The sequence below is a fragment of the Callorhinchus milii genome, unplaced genomic scaffold (genome assembly GCF_018977255.1).
Source record: "Callorhinchus milii isolate IMCB2004 unplaced genomic scaffold, IMCB_Cmil_1.0 Scaffold25, whole genome shotgun sequence".
Classification (NCBI taxonomy): Eukaryota; Metazoa; Chordata; class Chondrichthyes; order Chimaeriformes; family Callorhinchidae; genus Callorhinchus; species Callorhinchus milii.
Genome location: NW_024704766.1, coordinates 6,615,017 through 6,636,485, shown reverse-complemented (window position 1 = coordinate 6,636,485; position 21,469 = coordinate 6,615,017). Strand labels below are relative to the sequence as shown.

At 46.5% G+C, this 21,469-nt stretch overlaps 1 protein-coding gene and 1 non-coding gene across 2 annotated transcripts in view; both read right to left on the bottom strand.

Moving 5' to 3' along the window:
• Positions 1–21,469, bottom strand: part of LOC103187707 (POU class 2 homeobox associating factor 1) — a 50,558-nt gene that overhangs the window by 6,912 nt on the left and 22,177 nt on the right. Inside the window, exons 2-8 of the mRNA XM_042343837.1 lie at positions 17,187–17,320; positions 15,053–15,095; positions 14,056–14,339; positions 11,059–11,342; positions 5,808–5,913; positions 4,009–4,155; positions 2,908–2,959 (exon numbers count right to left, since the gene is read on the bottom strand). Of these exons, the coding sequence (XP_042199771.1) occupies positions 2,908–2,959; positions 4,009–4,155; positions 5,808–5,913; positions 11,059–11,342; positions 14,056–14,339; positions 15,053–15,095; positions 17,187–17,320 (1,050 nt within the window). The remainder of the gene's footprint in view (positions 1–2,907; positions 2,960–4,008; positions 4,156–5,807; positions 5,914–11,058; positions 11,343–14,055; positions 14,340–15,052; positions 15,096–17,186; positions 17,321–21,469) is intronic.
• On the bottom strand, positions 19,810–19,887 carry trnav-gac. The gene has a single exon. It is a non-coding gene; the product is annotated as a tRNA-Val (tRNA).

The window sequence follows — 21,469 nt, the reverse complement described above, 5'->3', positions numbered from 1 at the left end:
ACATATTTCAAGGCGATTAGCCATTCCTGTTCCAACAAGAAAGAGTGTATTATATATCCAATTGTTTGGTGCCAGGTCTTCACTTATCTTAAGTGAGTAGGCTGGTTTGCTTGGGATTAAATTGCTGGTTGGGGTTTTGGGAGCATTAATTTCGCTGTTCTTTTGCACCTGCAAACTTCCTGATGATCCAAGCACACTTCTCAGCCAACTCAGCAAGCTTGTCTTTATATCACGTTACATCGCAATTAATCACAGAGCAACAGGAGGCTTTTGGGGAATGACCTTATCGGTGGTGAATTTGCTGGATTTCATCTGGTGTAATTGTTTACCTAGCAGTAAGTAAGAACTCGGTGGATCGCTTTTCCGAGCGAAATAATCACTTACATTTTAAAAAATATATATAATAGTCATAATTTGGTCACTCAATCCATCACTGATTGTGGGCCATTGCTGTGCACAATTGGCTGCCGTGTTTCACCCACAAAATATACAGTCACTGCACTTTAGAATATATTCTGTGAAACGCTTTGAGACATCTCAACTGAATAGATATATTCCCACAAAAGGGAAATGTGCGACAACCCAGCCAGCCTGGATGACCAGGGATATTAATAATATTCCATTTGCATTTGATATAGCGCTTTTCACGTCGGGAGGACGTCCCAAAGCGCTTCACTGAACAAACTGTAAAGTGAATTGACTGTATATTTGTGGGAAAACGCGGCAGCCAATTGCGCACAGCAATGTCCCACAAACAGTCGTAGATTGAAAATGACCAATTTATTATTGTTTGGTTTTGGAGGATTATTATTAGGCTCTGTGTGAAGTAAGGAAACTTGCCCAAGGTTTCGCCCTCTGCCTGGAATTGAACTCAGGTCTCTCACTTGCAAAGCGAGTGCTCTAACCACTGAGCTACAGGACTCCACATTCTGTCTAGGATGAAAGAGAAGAAGATGGCGTACGACAATTGGAAAGCGCAAGGCACTGAGGATACCAAAGCGCATTATAGAGAATGCAGGAGTGATCTTAAAAGAGCGATCAGACAGGATAAAAGATCGCATGAGAAGAGGTTAGCGGGTAACATAAAGGGGAATCCTAAAATATTTTACAAGCACATAAAGGAAAAAAGGTAGTTAAAGGTAGGGTGGGGCCAATCAAAGGCAATGACAGCCATCTTGTTGTGGAGGCAGAGGAATGGCTGATGTACTGAACCAGTACTTTGCATCTGTCTTCACAACGGAAACGGATGCCCCAAATGCCGCAGTATTGGATGAGAGGGTAGAGGACATAGATCAGATTACTATAGACAGAGAGGAAGTACTGAAAAGATTGACTGGGCTCAAAATTGTAAGTCCCCAGGACCAGATGGGTTTCAACCAAAGTTGCTGTGGGAAATACGGGTTCAAATAGCGGAGGCTTTGGCCATTATATCTCAATCGTCATTGGACACAGGAGTGGTGCCAAGAGTCTCCAAGAGACTGGAGAGTGGCTAATGTTACCCCACTCTACAAAAAGGGGCAAAAAGACAAACCCGGAAATTACAGGCCAGTCAGCCTAACCTCGGTAATAGGAAGACTACTGGAGACCGTAATCCGGGGCAGAATAAATCTCTACTTAGAGGAACACGAGGTAATTAGAGACTAGGAATGGGGAACCTTAGCTATGAGGACAGTGGAGAAGTTAGGACTTTTCCCATTAGAGCAGAGAAGGTTACGCGGTGACCTGATAGAGGTCTTCAAGATCATGAAAGGTTTCGACAGGCGAGATAGGGAAAATCTGTTTCCGCTGGTAGGTGTGTCTATGACCTGTGGTCACAGTCTTAAAATATCTACCAAAAGAAGCAGAGGGGAGGTTAGAAGAAATGTTTTCACTCAGCGAGTTGTTCGAATTTGGAATGATAATAATAATAATAATAATAATCCTTGCATTTGATATAGCGCGTTTCACGTCGGGAGGACGTCCCAAAGCGCTTCACAGAACACACTGTAAAGTGAATTGACTGTATATTTGTGGGCGAACGCGGCAGCCAATTGCGCACAGCAATGTCCCACAAACATTGGTAGATTGAAAATGACCAATTTATTATTGTTTTGTTTTGGAGGGATTATTATTATTAGATCATAATTATTATTATGATCTGCCCGAAAGGGCAGTGAAGTCCGATTCGATAACAGTTTTTAAGAGAGAACTGGACAGGTATCGGGGGAAGGCGGGTTTGCAGGGTTATGGGGAGAAAGCTGGTGATTGGGGTTAGTGAAAGTGACGCTCTGTCAAAGAGCCGCACAGACTCGATGGGACGAATGGCTCCTTCTGTGCCGTAACATTCTATGAAATCTATGAAACCCGGTGAGAAGGCGCAATATCAAATGCAATAATATTATATTATTATTGTTGTTGTTGTTTGCAATAATTCAAGGTGCACAGTTTTCCAACTCGACAGTAGGAGCTGACAGGGAACTTGTGAAATGTCACCTCTGGAGTCTAGTATTGACACGTGTAGTTGAATTAATATGTCACGCAAAATATACAGTCAATTCACTTTACAGTATATTCTGTGAAGCACTTTGAGACATCTGGAAGACATGACAAGGTGCTATATCAAATGCAAGGATTATTATTATTATATTGTTGTGGCTGTATGTTTAGTGTCATCGATGATAATTGTCACGAGAATGAATTTGTTTTGCGTGGTTGTTGTTGTTTAACACTGAGAGACACAATCTCACCCACACACCTACCCTAACATCCAGAAAATGTTAGCTGCTTCTTCTGTTTTTTTAGCTCTTCTGAAGCTGACTTCCTGCCCACCCGCCTCCTCCCCGTCCCCCTAACCAATCGACCCATGCTGTGCCTTCCAAAGAGGGATGACACTCATTGATGTAACTGGCTTGAATATCGTTAAAATACCTTCAAAATCTCGTGCTTCCACATTCACCAGTCCGCCAGTTGCTCCGACAATCTGGAAGAGTAGAGACAAGTTAAAGAAAATAATAATAATAATCAATATATAGTTATAGGGTTACAATATATAGTTTGAGACACGACATGTCAAGCGACTGCCAGGATGGTGGAAGGCGAACTGGATGGACCTTGGGCTTCTTTCACCAGGAAATCTTATGTCCTTATTTTCTCAATAGTCCTTTTATTTGATACAGCGCCTCATCACTTCGTTGAGACGTCGCAAAACGCTTCACAGAGTATATTGTAAAGTGGATTGACCGTTTATTTTGTAGGTGAAATGCAGCAGAAGTTGTGCACAGCAGTGTCGAACAAGCAGTCATGGATTGAGTGTCCAAATTTTTTTGAGGGGCAGGGAGGGATTATTACCCCAGAAAGTGATCTGCCAATCGACTAACTGGGTTCCTACTTACTACTGGGTAAACAGAGGCGTGTGGAGTAAAGCTTTGCCCTGACCTGGAATCGAACCCGGGTCCTTTAGCTTGCAAACCAAGCGCGCTAACAACTATGCTGTGGGACTCTAGAATAATACTATACTCCATAATACTACGTACCACACTTGGCTTTGCTGTGCACCTTCTCTACCTGTTCTACATTTGCTGTAAACTGAACCCAGTCATCTATCATTAGATTCATTGCTTGGAAGCTTCCCCTCACTCTGATAACACACGCTGGTGAAATAGATTTCACAGACCAGAGGTGAGAGTGTAGTGCTCACTGCCGAAAACTGGGACGGAGGGAATGGACCTGAAGTAGAAGGGAGTGTCCGGGTCAGTAAGGTTGATGAAGTGACTTAGAGGTCAGGTGGAGTGAGACACTGGATGGAGTTAAAGGTGATACAGTGGGGTACAAAGCCTGTATCATAGGTTTTTCTCCCCTCCATCCCCATCTTCAGGTCGTGCCTGAAGACCTTCTTCTTTGGCCGTGCCTACGGTCACCTCTCCCTCCCCCTGGCTTGACATCGTGCTCTGCCTATTGTCAAATGCTCTGAGACGCCACCCTGTGTGAAGGTGATGTGTAAATGCAAGTTGTTGTTTGTTCTACTCATACCTGGAGGATGGTCAAGTAGCCGTAAGTGGCGGCCAGGTGGAGGAGATGTTGACCTCTGTCATTGACTGAGTTGAGATCGGCCCCAAATCTGATCAGATCCCGAACAATCAGCGGCTGATTGGCTGCGACAGCCACCAAGAGAGGCGTCTGCAAAGGACACAGAGAGGTCCTTGTTACAATGGTCCTTGCATTTGGACATATATGTCTTGCTCTTGATATCGCTTCCACCAGCCTTTCAGGCAATGCATTCCAGATCCCAACAACTCGCTGTGTGAAAACATTTCTCCTCCCCTCCCCTCTGTTTCTTTTAACAATTATTTTAAATCGGTGTCCTTGGGTTACCGACACCCCCCCCCCCCCGCCAGTGGGAATAGTTTCTCCTTCACCCTATCGAATCCCCTCAGAATTTTGAAAACTTCTATTAAGTCTCCTCTTAACCTTCTCTGCTCCAAGGAGAACAATCTGAGCTTCTCCAACCTCTCCTGATAACTGAAGTCCCTCATTCCTGGTACCATTCTGGTCAATCTCCTTTGCACCTTCTCCAGTGCCTTGACATCCTTCCTAAAGTGTGGGGCCCAGCACTGAACCCTCTCTCGCTGAGGCCCAACCAGTGTTTTATATAAAGGTTCATCAGAACTTCCTGACTTGTGTATTCTATGCCCTATTTATAAAGCCTCGTATCCCGGATGCTTTTTTAACAGCTTTATCTACCTGTCCGGCCACCTTCAAAGATTTACTTATATGACCCCCAGGTCTCTCTGTACCTTCACCCCTTTTAAGATTGTCCCATCAGCTTATATTGCCTCTCCTCATTCTTCCTCCTAAAGTGCATCACTTTACATTGCTCCACATTAAGCTTAATTTGCCATGTGTCATCACCCTGACTGGTATTCAGTACAGAGAACCGGTTTGTGAGTGCCACACTCTCAGGGGATTTCTGCGCTGCCTGTCCCCTCTTCCTACAATGTCGGGTGGTAACCCACTCACTCTCCTTCTGAACCCTCTGTGGCTGTGGGGGGGGGGGTGACCACCTCCTGAAACATTCGATCCATGAACTCTTCAGCCTCCCGTATGCTATGTAGTGACATCAGTCTCTCCTTGAGCTCAGAGCTCAAGCTCGAGCAGCCAGAGGCACTTTCTGCAAACATGTCTTTCCAGGGCACACAAAGCATCCTGGAGTTCCCACATGGATTATGCATACAACCGGTCTCAACTGTTCTGCGGTATTCCCAGACATGTTTTATATTATTTTAATATAACTTATATATTTTATAATTATGCACCTCTTTCCCCCTCTGCACCAAATTCCCACTGTCACCAAATTCCTTAACAGAATTCTCACTCTGTTCCACCTCACTCAGTTCCCTCCTCACGCTGCTGGCTCTCTGCTCAAGATATAAGTGCATGTTATTGTTGTGTTGTTGAAAAGACTGTATATTTTGTGGGCGAAAGGTGTCAGTCAATTGCGCACAGCAGTGTCCCACAAACAGCTGCGTATTAAGTGACCAAATTATTATTATTAATATTATTTTTGAAGAGATAATTATCCTCGGAAAGTGATCCGCTAATCGATCAACAACAATAACTGCTGGGTAAAACCTTAGGCAAGTTTCCTTACTGGAGTAAGGAAACTTGCCTAAGATTTTGCCCTGCCTGGAAATTGAACCTGGGACATCTTACTTGAGAGGCGATCGCTCTAACTACTGAGCTACAGGATAGCGAATTACTATAATGTCTGGAAATCTCAAAGTGCTTCAGGCAGGACTTCAGAATTCAGGACATCTGAGGTCTGTTTTTACCTTTCCCCTGTGTTCTTTGGTATCAAGTCTTCTCAGCTCCCTCATGCGTTCCGCTGCTGCGTAGGCATGTTCCCGCATACCCTTCGCTGCGTAGATATGAAGGATCCTGCAATGGAACAGACAATAAGATTGGAAAACAGTGACTATAGCGTACCGGTTAGGGCACTCGCCTCGCAAGCGAGAGGACCTGGGTTTGATTCCCAGGCAGGGCGAAACCTTAGTTAAGCTTCCTTACTCCGCACGCCTCTATTTTACCTAGCAGGAGATAGTTGATGAGTGGATCGCTTTCCGGGGGTAATATTCCCTTCAAAAAAACACAATAATAATAATGATTTGGTTGCTCAATCCACCACTGTTTGTGGGACGCTGCTGTGCCCAATTGACCACCGCCTTTCGCCCACAAAATATATAGTTAATTCACTTTACAGTATATTCCGTGAAGCGCTTTGTGACGTCCCAAAGCCGTGAAAGGCGTTGTATCAAATGCAAGGATTATCAGGATTCACATTATTATAGAACTGATTCTTCCTTTGGCATTCCACAGTGCCTGTGGAGTTTCTACTCAACTCTTTTCTCTGCACTCAAACGCTCTGAGATAGGTAACTCAGTAACAGGTTACATGGAATAAACTGGTTTGGATTGCTTGTGTTTATTTTGTGTGTGTCTTTCTCTCTCCCCCCCTCTCTCTCTTCAGCCTGGGCTCAGTCACTGAAGTCATGAAATCCCCAACCCGCTTCACAGCTCCCGGCCATGCACTGCAGTATTTGACTGTTAAATCCTCTTGCACAAGTTGAGTTTAGTATCTGTTGATTCAGACGTTATACTTATTAATATTCATTTCCCAGTCAAATAAGAATAACAATAACCGTCCTTGCATTTAATACAAGATGCCTGAAAGTGCTTCATAGGTTATACTGTAAAGTACGAGTGAGTGTGTAATGTGTAGGTGAATACCGCTACAAATTTGCACACAGCGACGTCCCACAAAAAGCCATGAAGTGAAAGACCAATTTTAACACGGGTGGGGGCGGGTTGGGTACTGTCTTCCAAAAAATATAAGTTTTGCCCACAAAATACACAGTCAATTCACTTTATAACATATTCTGTGAAGCGCTTTGAGATGTCTCGAAGACGTGATAAGTTCTATATCCAATGGAAGGAATATTATTATTAATATTATTATTGTTGTTGTTGGCCAGGACTTTGGGAGAGAGAAACTCCCTCTCTGTGGAGTTCAGACCACATTACCGGGTTCACAATTTCAATTGATTCAGATCAACGATCGATGTACAGAGCGATCTTAATCCTCTCTAATTTCAGACGGACAAGGTCTGAGCACGGCTGAGATAGTGCGCTGTGATTTCATGTTGTGAGGGTCGGGGATTTGGAAGCAGAACTTGTCTTTAAATAAATTCTGGTGTTTGGAAACATTTGAGTGTCCGAATGACAACTGAGCTGTGGGCTGTCTGAATTATTTATGGGTCAAATAGAAATGCTCAGGACCAAATAAGACCAGGGCAGTCCATCTAGCCAGTCGCAAAGTTAAAAACTTGTCTGTAGTGTAGTGATTAGCCGAGAGGACCTGGGTTCGATTCCCAGGCGGGGCAAAACCTTAGGCAAGTTTCCTTACTCCACACGCCTCTGTTTACCGAGCAGTAAGTAAGAAGCTGTTAGTCGATTGGCGGATCGCTTTCCGCGGGTAATAATCCCTTCAAAAAAACGCGGTCTCTCAATTCACGACTGTGGGACGCTGTTGCGTGCACTTGGCTGCTGCGTTTGGCCCACAAAGTATACATTCAATTCACTTTACAGTATATTCTGTGAAGCGCTTTTTTAGAAGTCTCAACGACGTGATAAGGCGCTATATCAAATATTAATTGAGTTCTCGAAATAGCTGTGCCATAACCTCTTTACTGACCACAACTTGTCCCACCTACTCCCTGGGTTGTCCATCCTATACACTCAGCACCTTTCGTGTACAGCCTTTCGCTATGAACTGTCTGTTCACTCTCTTCTGAGTCGGGGCTTGGTTTGAGTTATGTTTGCGACCCATATTAAACAAAGGTTCAGTTTATCAATAACCCTTCGGGATCTTGAATGCAGTCAGTCACGGACGGACACAAAGAAATCCTACCCAGTCTTGTTTGACAATGAAAAAAGACTGCTGAAAATTGTTGAACATTCTTCAGTTTCAGCCTTAATTTGGAAACTGTTTCTTTTTTAAGAAACTCCGGAAAAACTGCTTCCAAATTGAAGGTGAATCCACATAATTGGGTCCTGCTGCATCCTCTCTCTGTGAGGTTAATAATAACAATAATCCTTATATTTCATATAGCGCCTTATCACATCATTGAGATGTCCCAAAGAGCTTCATAGAATACACTGTAAAGTGAACTGACTGTACACTTTGTGGGTGAAATACGGTTGTCAATTGCGCACAGCAGTGACCCCACATACAGTCAAGGATTGAGTGACCAAATTATTCTTCGTATTTTTATTAAATGTATTATTTTTTGAAGGGTTTATTATCCCTGCAAAAGCCATCCGCCAATTGACTAACAACCGGGTTCCTACTTACTGCTGGGAAGACAGGCGTGTGGGTGGAGTAAGGAAATTTGCCTGGGAATCAAACCCGGGTCCTCTCGCTTGCGAGGCGAGTGCTCTAACCACTGAGCTACGGGTCTTACAGGTTAATGAACTGCACCGAGAGCCGGCGCAGACATGGTTTCCTTCGCTGCTGTAAGTCTCTATGATTCTAAATTGACCTTCAGAAGTTTGAGTGAATCGTCAGTTGCGTTTCTGTTTTATCACTGGCTCAAAAACGCAGGAGACGGGAGGTGTCTGTGTGTAAACGCATATTTATTCAGGTCTCTCTTTACACAAACTGCGAGACAACAGCCACTTATTGACTTTTTACAGGCTGCCCATTCACACACGCGACTCAGGTTACACAGCTCACAAACACATTGCGGAAACATTGCAAAGAGAATCTTTGAAGAGGCATAAATAACCTTCACATTTGACACAGCATCGGGACATCTCGAAGAGCTTCACAGGATTTCACTGTGAAGGGTAGTGACTGTGTATTTGTAGGCAAATGCGACAAAATGTGACAGATCGGTTAGACTAAATCTATATTCTCCTCTGGTTCTGTTAAACTGACTGAAAACACCGTTTTGACTATTTGGTATGCTCTCGAAACTATACGTTTGAGACGTCTCAAAGCGCTTCACAGAATATATTGTAAAGTGGAGTGACTGTGTATTTTGTGGGCGAAACGCGGCAGTCAATTGCGCACAGCAGTGTCCCACAAACAGTCATCAATTGAGTGACCCAATTTCTGTTTGTTTTTTGGGAGGGGTTATTACCCCCGGAAAGTAATCCGCCAATCGACGAAAACCAGTTTCCTACTTGCTGTCGGCTAACAGAGGCATAGGAGTGAAGTGAGGAAACGTGGAATAAGAGTAGCGTAATCCTTAGCCCTTAGTTTGATGTGCACTGAGAGTGATGCTAGAGTGTTAATTAAGTCTTGGCATCGTGTCCCTTTTGGGTGGAGAAGCAACTGCGGTGCAATGTAACAAAAATAAATAAAATTTCATCCGAACTGCAGTATTACATTTTGCCGTTTAGTTATGGCATTGTCAAACGCTTTCCTGCTGATGTGAAAGGCATTATATAAATGCAAATCGTATTATAATAATCCTTGTATTGTATTGTATTGTATAGACCCACAGGGACATATGAGTTAAAGAGACAGCAGCAGAGCTCTGGATTGACAATTGATCTATTTATAACGTATGGAGCAAAACAACTCCCTTTACGTCCAACTCAACTGCAACAGTGCAGAAGTTGTGCTGGAGGGTGATGCGGTGTAATCCGGGCTCCATTATCTCAGAGGCCACACTTAGAGGTCGAAGTGTGGAAATTGGCCAACTTCTGGGTCGTCAGGTCACTGCAGATGTCACCTCCTGCCCACTGCGCACACCCGACAGAAGTGCCGCTGACATCACTTCCCTTCCGAAGTGACATCAGCGGCGTGTCCCGTTAGCCCACCACACAGGAAGCTTTCTGTGCCCGCGATTAATGCGCAAGAAGTGACATCGGCGACGACCTGGTAGTCGGCCATTTTGTAGCTCGGGTGGTCAACTTCAGTGCTTCAGGCTGAAACCCTGAGAAATTCCGTCTCCCTGTTTAGAAAGCCCTCAAAGTAATGATCAGAAGAGTGACTGGGTTCTATGATTAATTGGCTCTCAGACAGTCTGCATTGGTTTCCACTGTTGCCCTTTGTTTTTTTAATTGCTATGACATTGCTTTTTTTGCCCAGTTGGATGTCCGACACACGCTTCGGAAACCCATCACCGTTGCTTAAGACTCTCCAAACCAACTGAGAATTCCATGTCTCCCTCCTACACATGGAAATCCCAGAGATAGATTGTTGGAATGGAATGAGCTCTTTCTCTCTCTCTCTCTCCGGAAAGTATTAGGTGCAGGTTGGCAAGAGCTAAGGCTTTGGGGGAGCCCAGAGTGTGCGTTGGGGTAACTGTTAAGAGTCTAACCAGCTAAAACCGCATAGCTTGTCATTGGTATCGCTGTCTGGCAATCTTTCCCGCTGCTTATCCAGCTCGGACCACCCTACCTGTTGGGGCTTTGGTTGCAGGATTAACAGGAGCTGCCCCCAGTGACTGGTCTGCTCTTCGATATCCAGCCGGAGAGCCAGACTGGGCTATGCTGTCATCACCAGTGCCCTGGAATACTGTGGTCCAATGTCCTGTAATATTATTTATGCTCAAGCTTTTATCCTGTTCTTTTTCAAACGCCCTCGGCTCCGACAGAAGTTAGAACTCAATGTTCCAGTGGCCCTCTGTTGGGTAATTAAGCACAGCAGCGTCCCACAAACAGTTGTGGTTGAATGAGCAAATTATTATTGTTTTTATTGATTTATTTTTTGAAGTGATCGTTACCCCTGGGAAAGCGATCCGCCAATCGATTAAGAACCTACTTACTGCTGGGTAAACAGATACGTGTGGAGTAAGGAAACTTGCCTATGGTTTCGCCCTGGCTGAAAATCGATCACAGGTCCTCTCGCTTGAGAGGCGAGTGCTCGAACCGATACGCTACAGGAAGCCTTATCACGTCGTCGAGACGTCTCAAAGTGTGAGCGTTGGTGGGGGAGTAACTGCTGGAGTCTCTAACCAGCTAAAACCGCAATGATAGCTTGCCATTGATATCGCTCTATTGCAAAGGAACGTACGTGTCATTGTCCTCGTCTTGTTGGAGCAGCTTTTCGATGGGCATGTTGCCAATGGTCCGCCTGGCTGCTTCCAGTTCCATCACCTCTGGCTCAGGGACGGAAAGGGGCATTGGCACAAACTGAGATGGTACAGGCTGCGGGCAGGCGGTGTGGCAAGGCAGCGTTGGTGTTGGTGTTGGTGCCGGCAGAGACGAGAAGGTTTGGCTCCAGGAGAAATAACTCAACGGCGATGGCTGGTCGGTGAACTCCAATGGTGGGAGGACCGTGGGCGTGGGGGCTCTCAACTGCAGAGAGAGAGAGAGAGAGAGAGAACACACAGCGTGGTCACGTCAAGCACAGGTTCCTTTCAGTCTATCAATAACAACAACAAAATGACATGTGTAAAGCGCCTTTCACGTCGGAAGGACATCCTAAGGCGCTGGACAGACAGAGTTACGGACACGAGCTGAGGGTCGGGGTGGGGGAGGGTGGAGGGCAGGGGTGGGAGAGCAGGGAGATTGAAAGCACGGTGAAAGAGGGGGATTTTGAGGTGGGTCTGAAGGTGGCGAGGGAGGGGGCGGGGTTGAGGGACTGCGGGATGGAGTTCCAGAGGGTGGGGGCAGAGTGGTGGAAGGCCCGTCTGCCAACAGTGGGGCGAGCGAGGCGGGAGAATAAATAACTATCAATAAAGTTACTGCCTTTTGTGGTGTCTGACTGCACTGTAAAGCTGCCTCGTGCTGGTCACACACCTCGGAGTATAGGGGTGAAATTTGGGCATAGCCAAACATAATGATAAAATAATAATAATAATCCTTGTATTTGATACAGCGCCTTATCACGTCTTCGAGACATCTCAAAGCGCTTCTCAGGATACACTGTAAAGTGTAGTGACTATGTTTTGTGGGTGAAGCATCCCATTTACAGTAAAATCATGCGAAAATGCAGTCACAAGTTCCGTATCAAATGCAAGGATTATTATTATGATCTTTGACACCGCAAACATTTTGTCAAATACCTCCAACTTATTACTAAAATAATAATAATTTGTGATATTTTACAGAATTAGGTAAAGCAGGATGGGTCCCTCAGGGAGAGAGAGTGCATTCCATTCCGACAATCTATCTCTGGGGTTTCCTAGGTGGTGAGATGCCTGGAAATCTCAGCTTGGTTTGGAGACTCTTTAAGCAACAATGTTGGGTTTCCACAAGTGTCAGACACCCGGCTGGCCGAAAAGAAATTACTTCTAATTATGCCACTGAAACATCTCAAAGAGCTTCACAGGATTCACTGTAAACAGCAACATTACATCTGTAGAGCGCCTTTCACGTCGGGAGGACGTACAAAGCACTGAACAGTCAGGTGTCGGGGTCCGAGCATGGGGGGAGGGTTGGTGTAGGGGTGAGGGAAGGCAGAGAGGTGGGAGGGAGACCGAAGGCACGGTCGAAGAGAAGGATCTTGAGACCGGCCTTGAAGGAGGCGAGGGAGGAAGCGAGGCCAAGGGACCGTTGGATGGAGTTCCAGAGTGTGGGGGCAGAGAGGCTGAAAGCCCGGCCACCGATGGTAGGGCGGGTCGGGCGGGAGACAATGGAGCAGACCGGAGCCCGCTGAATGGAGGGAGCGGGCAGGTTGGTAGGGAGTCAGCAGGTCAGATGGCCTTATAGGTGAGGACGAGGATCTTGAACTCGATCCTCTGGGGGATGGGGAGCGATTGGAGTGGGCGGGGGTGGGAGTGATGGGGTCGCGGAGCCTGGTGCGCGAGAGTACATGAGCTGCAGAGTTTTGGCTGATCTGCAGGTTGTGAAGGGAAGAATTGGGAAGGCCGATGAAGAGGGAGATCCCGTAATCAAGCCTTGAGGTGACGAATGCGTGGGTGAGAGTTTCGGCAGCCTGAAGGCGGCGGCTGTCTATTTTTTAGGTGAATGGAGCAGCCAATTTGAGCAGAGCGATGACTCACAAACAGCCAGTAGTGTAGTGACTGCATTTCATGGGCGATGACCCCAATAGATAAAATTGGTCATTCACTTCATGGCTGTTCGCGGAGGCTGACTGTGTGTAAATTGTCTGGCACGTTTGTCTACAAATGTGCGGTCACTACTGTTGGCAGCGATTCCCTGTGAAGTTTAATAAGACATTTCGCTGTTAAACGTGGTGTATCAAATGTGGGCTTCTCACTCTGCTCCAATTCTGTTTCCCATCATTTGTACCAGTTAAGCTGCTTCCGAGACAAGTCACTGCAGGAATGCAAGGCATGATTATACATGATTTTGGGTTAGATCTGGTTAAAGTAGCACTGAAAAGTTCCTATGAGTGTCACTGTTTACATACAGACAGAACCTAAGAAGAAAAGACTATTGAAACTTACTTCACTGCTCCATTTTCTCCTATTGTGCAGTTAATTCCAGTAAACAGTAATAATCCTTATTTGTGCTTTAATGTCAACAATCATTATTTGGTACATTGCCTTTCACCTTAGCAGGACATCCCAAAGCACTTGACAGGATATAGTAATAATAATGATAATAATAATAATAATAATCCTTCCAGTTGTTATAGCGTCTTATCACATCCTTCAGACGTCTCAAAGCCCTTCACAGAACATATTGTAAAGTGAATTGGCTGTACATTTTGAGGGCGAAATGCGATAACCACTTAAGATACACTCTCAGGTGGAGAATTTTGTAGGAGAATGTTACATTGTGCCCCCCCCACCCCCCCCCGAATTACCCACAAACAGTGCTTTCAGCCACTGTGCCCGAAACGCTGGAACTCCGACCCTCAATCCCTCCCCCTCTCTCTTTGGCTCAGGGTTAAAATTCAGCATTGTTGAGCACTCTGAGAATCAATGATGTATGAAGGACACCTAGAAATGCAAGTTGTTGCTGTTGTAACTAATACTGCACAGCTTGCCATCGCCATTGCTTGCCAGACAGCGCTATCAATGGTAAGCTCGGCGTGTCAGACTCCCGGCTGATCCCCCGCCCCCTACCACCCCCCAAAAAAATGAACACAGTCTCATACCTGACAGTTCATCCCAAAGTTGTTGACCAGCGGCTGTGTGTAGGAGCCCACAGAGGGGGCTCCCACTACAGTGTATGTGGAGCAGAGAGGTGGCCCGGAGATGTCCTGCATGTACGGAGCGTTGACCGGTTCGTGAGTGGGGTATTCCAGGCAGGGCGGCCATTGGGACACCGGCTGAAGGCCAGCTGAGGCCGGGTGAGGTGACCATGTAGTGTGGAAGGATACGTCTTCAGACTGCGTTGCAGGTGGTGAAATGCCCTGAGCTTCGTCGAAGTTGAAATGCCCTGGAAACGGAGAAAGCCGAGAAGAGCAGACGTCAGCACTGATCCTCGGTAACAGTTTAGCGTCTTATGGCGTGGGCAGGATGTTTCAAAGCGCCGTGCAGGCTGTGAAACAAAGTGACTGTGTGTTTGTAGGCAAACATGGCAGCACAATTGAGCACAGCCATGTCCCACAAACAGCCATGGAGCAAGTGACCATTTTTTTTCACTTTAATAAACCGCCCCCCACCCCACTTCCCCCACCCACCAGCCCCAGTGTTGCATTGGATTGTCAGCTTAGTATTGTGAGTTCCAGTCCTGACGGCGGGTGGGGGGAGGGGGAGGGGAGGGGGGGCTTGGACCCACGACTTTCTGACTCAGAGACGAGAGCGCAACCACTGAGCCAGACTAACACCCCATAGCGGGGGGAGCAGCAAACTCTGTGCCTCTCTCCAGACTGTCGTAACCACGAGAGGGCGTAGGCGAGCAGTCTGTGGGTGACTGAGGGACCAAAGCCCATGTTGGTGGTGAATTGATTGGACTCTTGCAATGAGGTTGCGATGGCAATGCCAAGATCACAAGATTGGTTCGGACGAAGGAGGCTCTTTGGGGCAGCCGATCTCCTCCTTCCAGAACGCCTGCCCTATCGTCCTCCCATCACAGCATCGAGCTATTTGCTCCACGTTTGTGCGCCGGGTGTGCAATAATGCCCGCAATAATTCCGTTAACGTTCATACCTATTTGGGAATACGATGCCATTGAGAGGTGAGGCAGAACCATCTGCTGAAAACAAAGATATATGATGACAACAACAACAACTTGCACTTACATAGCCCCCATATCCCACCCCACTCACGCGGGGCAGCGTCTCGGCGCGCTTAACAATAGCAGAGCCTGACGCTGAGCTGGGGGCGGGGGGCGGTGGGGGGGTTTGGGGTGACCGTACGTGAGGTAAGAAAACAAAAGTCTTCAGTCGTGATCTGAAAATGGGGAAGGAGGGGGCAAGGCGGAGGGATTGGGGAGAGAGTTCCAAAGCTTCGGGGCGTTAGTGGCTGAAAGCGCAAGAGCCGATGGTGGCACGGAGGGTGCAAGGGACGAGCAGGAGGCCGGGAGCCAGCTGAGCGGAGGCAGCGGGTTGTGAGAAGTGGCCTTGGTTTCATTCTAAGAATCACAACAACGCCTACAACTTGTGGTGTTTCTGAAACAATTTCCAAATTAGAAAACCTGCAGTCGCTGAAGAGTTTTTGAGAATTACAGTAACTTCTACGATTCCTTCTTAAGAAACCCTTTAAGAAATAGAGCGAAGTTAGGCATTGAAAGCTGTTTAGCTTATCAGATAACAGGTATGCCCGATAATGTTGAAATAAATGTTTGGTTTTGTTCTTATCTATTCATGTCCCACAGTGTGCCAAAAGACAAGTTTATTTGATAGAGGTGAAATCTAACGGAACAGGCTTCAGGGTTCAACTCCTGGTCTGCGCTAAGTGATGGGACCTCAGCTGTCAGAGTTAAGAATCCAAGGTATATCTTTCATCCGGCAAATTCTTTTTGTTAACTACTTGTGGAGTCCTGTAGCTCAGTGCTCAGAGCACTCGCCACACAAGTGAGAGACCTGGGTTCGATTCCCAGCAGGGTGAAACCTTGGGCAAGTTTCCTTACTCCACACGCCTGATAATAATCCCTCGAGAAAAAAAAAATAATTTGGTCACTTTAATCCATGACTGTTTGTGGGACATTGCTGTGCGCAATTTGGCTGCCGCGTTTTGCCCACAAATACACAGTCAATTCACTGTACAGTGTATTCTGTGAAGCGCTTTGAGACGTCGAGAAGATGTGATAAACTGCTACATCAAATGCAAGGATTATTATTACTATCCCAGTGGTGTCACATAAACAGTCATGGTTTGAGTGACCAAATTATTATTATTTTCTCGACATTTCTTTTTGAAGAGATTATTAACTCCTGGAAAGCGATCCGCCAATCGACTAACAACCGGGTTCCTATTTACTGTTGGGTAAACAGAGGCGTGTGCGCGGAGTGAGGAGTTTTGCCTAACGTTTTGTCCTGCCTGCCCGGGAATCGAACCCGGGTCCTCTCGTTCATGAGGCGATCTTTCGAACCACCAAACCACAAGATTCCACTCAAAGCGTGTCACAGACTATACTGTAAAGGGAATTTAACGGTGTGTTTTGTGGGTGAAACGGGTGTTGAGTGACGTAACCAAAACTGAATATCAAGGCTCTTGGAGTCACTGAGGTGTCAGACAGGAGGACGCCTGTGGCAATGTAGAAGGGAAAAAATGAGGCAAAGTCGGTGACCGGGGTAAATGGAATGGATCTTTGTCAGCGCACAGGGCTTTTGTCAGCCGGAGTTAACCTACTGAGCTGAGGAGGAAATAAAGGAGCAATCACTCAGCATTTGCATTTAGGTGTTCCTGATCCACTTGTCTGGCAAAAATCAAACTTCTCTGATTTGCATTTCACCTCAAGGCTTTGTGAACTGCGACGCCAGGGATCAAAGCTCGTTCTCCAAGCCTTAAAGGAGCCTTCTCTCTCTCTCTCTCTCTCTCTGCCTCCCTTCATCTTTCTCTCTCCCTCTCTCTCTTACCCTCCCTCAACAACCCTTCCCTTCCTCTCCTCTCTCTCTCTCTCTCTCTCTCTCCCCTCTTTCCCTCCCTCCTTCCACACTCCCTCCCTCCCCCCCGCGCACCCCACAGACAAGGAAGGAAATGAGAAAAAGCAAGTGGAGGAAAAAAACAGTAAAAAATATAGACACGGCTTATTGACTAAATGTCCTGGCAGGGGGTGGCGAGGGGGGGGGGGGTGTGGGGAATGTTTAGGTCAGCTGATTGACGCGCTGAAGGTACTCACTGTGGTGGCTGTGTTGGCCGTTGACCCTTTCAACGTGTTTTCAACGTGTTTACGCTTCCTCTTGAGTAGTTCCTTGACAGGGTCTTTGACTCGGACCCCCAAGTAGGGTTTCTGCTGTGGCTGGTCAGAGGAGCCTGGAAACATGGAGCCACGGATAATAATACGGTAAAACTTGCATTATTTAAATCCTAATGATCCGTGCATTTGATATAGCGCCTCATCACGTAGGTGAAAAAACAACAACTTGCATTTTCACAGCGCCCCCTCACGCAGGGTAACGGCCCATGGCGCTTGACAGTGGCTGATGAGTAAGGTCGTCAAGCCTGACCTGAAAATGGGGAAGGGGTGGGGGGGTGGTGGGGGGGTGGGGAGGGCGAGGCGGAGGAGGGATTCACGGAGAGGGTTCCAGAGTTTCGGGGCATAGTGGCTGAAAGCACGGCCACTGATGGTGGAGCGGAGGGACATGGAGGAGACTGGAGGCATCTCAAAGCGCTGTAAAGTGAATTGACTGTGTATTTTGTGGCACCAATTGAGCGCAGCGGCGTCCCCACAAACAGCCGTGAGTTGTGTGACCACATTTTTTTTTAAAGAGTAATCTGGGAAATCAATTTTTGCCCATTTGGGCCTCAGTATAGTTGCCATGAGGCGGTGCAGCCACATGTACCTCTTCGTATTAAGGATGTTAAGGATTAAAGGGTATTAAGGATTTCTTGCGCACTGAAATAATAGCCCCAAAATGTCAAGCCCCAAAATTAATAATAATAATAATATCAATCTCAAGGAAGGAATCAATAATAATCCTTATAATTCTTGAATTCGATACAGCGGCTTATCCTGTCGTCGAGACGTCTCAAAGCGCTTCACAGAATATACTGTAAAGTGGAGTGACTGTGTATTTTGTGGGTGAAAAATACAAAGGAACTCCTCGCATGTGCCCCCACTGTACAACAAACGTCCACCCCCCTCGACGCTGTTCCTGCCTTTGACCAAAGTGGTGGAGATGAAACTTGTGGTAACCATTGCACTTTGTAACTTGAAGCGAGCTGCAAGCTTTACAGAAGAAAGCCTCCTTGAAGCAAAAGATGAGAGGAATATTTTTTTTCGCCGTTATAAACGATTGCTTTCTTTCTCCCTTTCTCTTCTCTCTCTGTTTTCTCTCTCTCTTTCTTTCCTCTCGCTCTTCTCTTTCGCTCTGTCCTCCTCTCTCTTCTCTCTCACTTTTCACTCTCCTCTCTCTCTCTCTCTCTCTCTCTCCACTATCTCTCTCTCTCTCTCTCTCTTTATCCTCGCTCTTTCCTCTCACGGGTCTCATGTTCCTTGTCTCTCTCTCTCCTCTCTATTTGGAGAGATCATCACTGAGCTGATGTTCACAGTTCCATCAGTTGTTTGACAAGCCTTTTGTTACTCAGCTGCCTGTTCATTCAGAAAGTTTTTATGGTCAATTGCATGAAGCCAATTTTATCTCTACAGTGAATCTCAAACAGTTGTTTAAACCTATCGAGGCTTAACAAGATGAACAGCCAAGTTGCCACAGTTTCACAGAGAGAGGGACAAAGATTTGCCTACCAAATACACAATCACTGCTCTTTACAGTAAATCCTGCGAAGCACTCTGTGAATGTTGTCCTGACAGTGGCAGGATATATCAAATGAAAGGGTTATTAAAGGTTGGGAAATATTCAATAGGTTTAATGCCCTTGAGAAAAAAGTTGCTAAGATTACACAGTCATTTATTGACCTGTGCATTTGATATCCTGCAGCGCTTTTCAAGCCCTCGAGACGTCTCAATGCGCTTCACAGGATATACTGTAAAGTGGATTAACTTTATTTTGTGAGCGGAACCCGGCAGTCAGTTTGCGCACAGCACTGCTCACAAACAGCTGTGGAGTGAGCAAGCGACTGATTTTATTTGGTGGATTGTTGGCCAGGACACCGGGGGAGAGAGCGAGAGAGAATTCTCTTCTCTTTTCGAATAGTGCCATGGGATCTTTAACGTCCACCTGAACAGCCAGAGACGGGTTTAACATCTCATCCGAAGGACGGCAACTCCAACAATAATACAGCTCCCCTGTGCTGCATTGGAGCATCAACTTAAGACTATGTGATTCCAAGTCCCGGTGTAGGGGCTTGAACCCACAACCTTCTGACTCAGAGGCGACTGAGCCAGACTGACACACATTTGCGCAGATGATATATTGAAGACAAGTTCAGTAAATGTAAGTGTACCTTGTATAGTTATTCACAACTGGAGTTACACACCTTAATCATAATGTTAATATGCTCTAGGTTTATTGTCCAGACTGATGCTTTAGTGTGTTATTAATAATAATAATAATAATTCTTGCATTTGATATAACACCTTATCATGTCTTCAAGGCATCTCAAAACACTTTACAGGATATACTACAAAGTGAATTGACTGCCTACTTTTGTGGGTGAAACGCTGCAGCCAATTGTGCACAGTGACTTGAGTGACCAAATTATTATCTTTTATTTATTTTTTAAAAAAATATTTATTTTGAAGGGATTATTACCCCCAGAAAGAGATCGCCAATCGACTAAAAACCGGGGTGCCTACTTACTGCCGGTAAACAGAGGCGTGTGGAGTGAGGAAACTTGTCTAAGGTTTCACTCTGCCCGGGAATTGAACCCGGGTCCTCTCGCTTGTCAGGCGAGTGCTCTAACCACTGAGCTACAGGGACTCCACTTTACCCCGAGGTCCTGCCTGCTTGGTCAGGTGGATGTTAAAGTTCCCACGATACCATTGCAAAAATATCCACTTGTAGGCAAGCTTTCCATTGTCTAATGATGATTTGCGTGAGAAGATCGCTTCTAAACTTCCCCTTAACACAACACAACCAGTGAGCGTTGCGAGCTCGCATGACTCGGAAGTGCAGGGGAAAGAAAAGGGCGATAGATAGGTAACTGGAAAAAACTACCAATGTAGTGGAGGAATAGAGAGTTACAAAGGGTTTCAGAAAGGAAGCAGGCAACTTGCTGGAAATAAAAAGGATTCAGGGTTGTGAGGGGAGTGTGCAGTGAGAGCGTGGAACTTGCTGTCTAAAGTGGTGGTTGAATCAGACAGTATAATAATACTGAAATAATCCTTATAAACACAAAAGCAACAACAACTTGCGTTTGCATAGCACCCCTCATGCAGGGTGGCGTCCCAGAGCCTCAAGATGTCCCAAAGAGCTTCCCGGGACATTCTCTAAAGTGCAGTGACTGTATTTTGTGGGCGGAATGCATCAGTAATGTCTCACAAACAGCCAGGAAGTGAGCGACCGATTTGGCCAGGACACCGAGAGAGAGAGAGAGAGAGAGAGAGAAACTCCTTCTGTTTTGCAATAGTGCCATGGGATCTTTAACGCATAGATGTGTTTAAGAAGAAGCTTACACATGAGGAAGAAGGGAATAGAAGGGTATGGGAGGGAATAAGGAATGGGTGACTTATTTGGAGGTTAGACACTGATATCAGAGTAATTGGGCTGAATGATCAATTACGACATCCTAACCATGTGTGACCAGGGCTCCCACTGCCTCCTCGTCCTCCTCGACCTCTCTGCCACCTTTGACACCGTGGACCACTCAATCCTCCTCCACCTTCTCTCTCCCACCTCAACCTTCAAGGTTCTGTCCTTGACTGGTTCAGGTCCCACCTTTCACACCGCCTCCACTTCGTTGTGGCAAACGGCTTCTCCTCCAGCCCCCACACCTTCTCGTGCGGTGTTCCTCAGTTGGTCCCCTCCTCTTCACCCTCTACATGCTCCCCCTTGGTGACCTCATCCGCAGACATGGGGTAAATTTCCACATGTATGCAGATGACACCCAACTCTATCTCTCTGCCTCCACCCTGAACTCCAGGACTATTGGTGTCTTGACCGACTGCCTGTCCCACATCAAGTCCTGGACGAGGGACAACCTTCTCCAACTCAACATCAGCAAGACCGAGGCCCTCCTGATTGGCTTGCACCAGCGTCTCCGCACCTCAGGCGCTGGCAGCATCAGCCTCCACAGGTGCACACTCACCCTCACTAAGCCAGTCAGGAACCTGGGTGTCTTGTTTGACCCTGAACTGTCCTTTCTCCTCCACATCCGCGCCATGACCGGCACTGCCTACCACCACCTCTGCAACATTGCCAGACTCCGCCATTGCCTCACCCCTCAGGCTGCCCAAACCCTCACCTATGCATTCGTCACATCAAGGCTCGATTACAGGAACTCCCTCCTCATCGGCCTTCCCAACTCTTCCCTTCACAAACTGCAGATCATCCAAAACTCTGC